We start from the raw sequence: 4,599 nt of genomic DNA, 5'->3' as shown, positions 1-4,599 counted from the left end.
CGTAAGTGAAGACCAGGAAATACTGAACAGACATTTTATTATAGTATGTAGTTCATTAATAGTGTGTATCCACATTCCCACGAGGAGTCGAAACCAAGACTTTCAGGTCTTGTGGCGAGCTTTTAACCATCAGGACAAGTGTGTTTGCGTCCAATATGTAACCGAAAAATTAAATCAGTCTTCGCAAAATCTTCTGGGCATTATAATATTTGTAGAATAGATGAATTTGTGGTTAACAATAGAACGAAGGATACGCTTTTTGTCATGGTTATAATACGTCAGCTAGATGTATTTTTCTTCCTCAGTCAATAATATAAACAACCGAATAATTCAGATCCTTTTTAATAATGATATAAATAGTAAACCCACTGAACAAAAGTTAGTGGTTATCTGAACTCCAATAGCTCAGTGGTTGACGCGTTGGTAGTTTGAGGCGAATGTTTTCGGGTTTGAATCCTAGTATGAAAACTCCAACACGAGTTGTAAACAATCTAATTTCTTAATCTTATAACAGCTTGTGTATATGTTTTATTTTATATTAGGTCAGTCAGTGATCGGGTAATTAGGTGACAGCATCTTAAACTATGAAACTTAGTTAAGTGGTCTCGAATCTCATAGGAATTATCCGTTCCGTGAAAAAAGATAGGCAAACTTTTCTGACTTGTGTTAACCAGTAGGGAACCTAGATCTATCGTTTCCTGTTGATTACTTACAATTCTCTAGTAATTGTTAGTTCCTTATAATAATTACTTACATTTATGGTAAAAAATGAGATTAGAAGCAAACAAATGTGACACTACGACGAGTCATACTATCTCAAACTACGATAAAACAGAAGGGAGGGTTTTGTGGAGGTTTGAGTAATTTTTTATATAATTGAGATCATGAATCAATTGAAGTTAGACCACTATGGAAAACCTGGAAGTACTGTTTGACTGCCGTTTCGTCCTATTATGGGACTCCTCAGTGGCAGTTCGCATCCACAATCAAACAACTATATACTACTTAAGTTTTGTTATTTGATTGAACAACATTCAATAGACAATTCAATATATAATTTGATAGTCTACGTCATCACAGATTTAACTTAGATAGACAATCATAGAACTTCTTCTTAATAGTCTTCATTCACAACTCTATCACGGTAACCTAACACAAAACCTTTAGATCCTTATAATAAGTGGATAACCTTTAAATCAATAAGTTAATTAATGTCTGTTTAGTGTTTTCTAGTCTTTAATTGTTACCTAGTTCATGAAATTAAACTATAACCTTTCATAATTTCCATAACTACCCTTTCCCCCCCCCACCAGCGACCCAACCTCACATACACACCAAATTACAGATAGATCAAAGAAATTAGAAAAAAAACATGATTAGTTCAACAGACTAATATCACATTTTCCATAATTTGATGTTTTCTTAATTCCATTTAAATCTTCTATTAAAGTTGATTCTTTTTTTTCTTTTTCTCTCTCGTGCGCGCGCTCTTTTTTTCTATTTAAAAAAAAGTAGACTACTACCATGGTAACATAGAGTGTAACTCTGTTTTGGAAACATTTAAAATATCTTATACATTAAAAGTGTAGGGTAGGGTAGTGTAGTGTGTATTTTTATTGTTTCAAGTTATAAGGTCAGTTTATGATAGAAATAAATAAATAAGTAATAATATTGATTATATATAGTTATTTTATAGAAAATGATTATGTCATAACTCATTTCTTCTTTAACATGTTTGTGTATCTATGCGTGGAATTTTTTTCTGTATGTATGTATGTGTGTGTGGGGGTAGGTGGGTATGCGTGTGGGTGTGTGTGGTGTGGTTAACTTTTATTTAAAATTAAACCACCCATGTACCCACACACACATAAATAGATAGATAGATAGACAGACACAGATTTATGTAATCACCTTCAATCATTCTTTCTTTGTCATCTGCTAACATTGAGTAGATAAATATATACAGACATATCCGCACTGACACACACACACATACATTTATATATATGTACACAAATAAAAGGAGTCTTCTTTTTTTGGTTGCTTGTATATAAATATGGAAAGAATAGTTAGTTAGATATGATTGCATAACAACTAAATTTTATCGATATTAATATTGATGATTGGATAGTGATTAGTATAATAATGAATATTTATTGTGGTAATATCTAAATGGTTTAGATCCACGTGAAGAATAATAATAATAAACAGTGTGTGTAACCTTTAATGATAGTTACACATATGGAGATACACATTCACACACATACACACGTACACACGTACACACAAGAAGATAAGTTAAGTCTACAAGTCAGAGTTTAGTAATCTAATGATGACATTTGGCAGGGTATTATTATTGTTATTATGCTGCTTACCAATGACATAAGGTGTATTATTTAGATAATATACGACATTCAAATGAATTGAACTGTGATTTATAACAAGGTATAAATGAAGTCATAAACGTTTCTGACAGAGTATTGATTGGCATTTATAATTGTTTTTAGTAAGATAGTAACCGATATAAATCATTCTATCATATATAGATATGATCAATAGGAATTTATAAACATCTTCTAGTGTAAGCAAAGATAGATAGTGGCTAACAGTAGAATCCAGTTTGATGCGTGTTTCGTCCTATTTTGGGACTCGTCAACTGGATGTATCTGCATCTCAGACTTGTTGACAGATATAAGTTGGATGTAACAGCAATCAGAAGTGGAGTGCCTGGCAGTAGAAGATTGTGTTGAAGAGAACAGGAATGTAAACATAAGGTGATTGTAATAACAACAGATTTGTGAGACTCATGAAACACATTGCATCTCCTCACGATGCTCTACTGCCTTGTGGATCAGATCTTTTGGTCAAAGGCTCCGTGTGTAGCCCCCTAAGGAAACCACCTGCTTCAGTTTGGGCACCTGGGCAGTATCACAGCCCTCAAGCAAATCGAATGAGATTTGTATGGCGCATATGTATCTGGTGCTTCCTTGTACCAATATTTATGTGTTTAAATAAATAAATAATAAAATGAAACACATACAGGACAACTGAAGTAAGATGTTCAAATAATATATGATCTTTCACATTTTAGGAGGCCACTTTGTAATTCTGTACTTAACAATAAATTACAAGCAAAGATGGATAGTGGCTAGCAGTGAAATCCAGGACGCGCGTTTCGTCCTATTTGAGACTCGTCAAGCTGGATGTACCTGCATCTCAGATTTGTGGATGTTCACCCTGGGACTCGAACCCAGTACCTTTCTCCTCAAATGCCATCGCGTTATTCACTCAGCTACTGAGTCCTGATAGTCACTACTAGCCACTGTCCAGCCTTGCTTAGAATGCTTGTGAATTAAGGCTATATCGAGGCAATACGCACAGTATGCACATATGGCCAATAAGAGACTGACCAGTTTCAGTCCTAAACATCAATGGGAAGATTCACACAAACAATACCAAATGAATTTAACAATAAATTGGTTATCTCCTTCAAATCTTTGTTCACTACACTCTTACTCTACGAATATCATCAACTTTTAAAGGTAACCTTCGATAACTATAAAGTAAAATAGAACCAATGTAACGGGTTTTTTGAAATCCTTCAAAACAAATGATTCTCAACGAAATCAAGCATGAAGTAAATCTGTTTAAATTTCATTTTCAAAAAAGAAAGAAAAAGAAAAGAAATTCAGAAGGGGGTTTGTGGAGATTTCTATAATTTTATAGATGAGATCATAAGTCAATTGAAGCTAGACCACCATGGAAAACCTGCAAGCACTGGACGACCGTTTTGTCCTATTATGGGACTACTTAGCAGTGCGCATCCACGACCTCGCCTCGAGAGATTCTAACCCAGGACGTACCAGTCTCGCGCCAGTGCACTTAACTGATAGACCACTGAGCCAGCCGGCATCGAACAGCGTTAATGTCTAACCTCAACCAATCCACGAAATTGCGCGACCAACTTCCATTGTACTGAGGTAGATACCTGTCTCTACCTGATATGGATTAGCTCCACTGGTCATGACTTCTCACTAGAACTCCAGGAATTATCTCATTGAGCCAGTCACTAGTGAGCATCTAGCTTCAATTGACTCATGATCTCATCTATAAAAAAGAAATTCACTTTTCGACCTTGACATTTCTTGCTGAAATTAATTCTCTTTTTCTTTTTCTTTTCTTTAAACAGATTTCTTGTTGTATGTTTAATTCAACTATGAAAGAATTATATGTTATTAAACAGAAAACATAAAAATTAGTTGCTAGGTGGTCTTATAATCATCATAATTATCAATATTACTGATGGTAACATTAATAGTAGTAGGGGTGGTAATATGTATGATTCATATTTATGATTTTTAGAATTGACATTGATGTTACTAGTCCATTAATTAGCAAAGGTTTGGTAAATGAAATAGAAAAAAACAAACTAAGAAATTATTGTAAAGTGCCTATGAGTTGTCAAGTGTATATATATATATATATATATATATATATATACAAACACGTTTATATGAGTATACCATAGTAATAATAATAAATGTTACGAGAACAGACAGTTGCATACAACAGAAAACAACAGTGAACATCAACTCTGAA

The 4,599-nt window shown here is 33.7% G+C and overlaps 1 protein-coding gene across 1 annotated transcript; it reads left to right on the top strand.

Annotated features, from left to right (window-relative positions):
• Positions 1-4,201: 4,201 nt before the first annotated feature.
• Positions 4,202-4,252, top strand: Smp_199980 (glial cells missing related; the record flags this gene model as incomplete). Its single annotated transcript, XM_018791832.1, has 1 exon — positions 4,202-4,252. The coding sequence occupies one exon, from the start codon at positions 4,202-4,204 to the stop codon at positions 4,250-4,252; it is 51 nt and encodes a 16-aa protein (XP_018647304.1).
• Positions 4,253-4,599: the final 347 nt, after the last annotated feature.

Source organism: Schistosoma mansoni, assembly GCF_000237925.1.
Source record: "Schistosoma mansoni, WGS project CABG00000000 data, supercontig 0225, strain Puerto Rico, whole genome shotgun sequence".
NCBI classification, from domain to species: domain Eukaryota; kingdom Metazoa; phylum Platyhelminthes; class Trematoda; order Strigeidida; family Schistosomatidae; genus Schistosoma; species Schistosoma mansoni.
The sequence above is the reverse complement of the archived record's forward strand: the minus strand, read 5'-3'. Positions and strand labels throughout refer to the sequence as shown.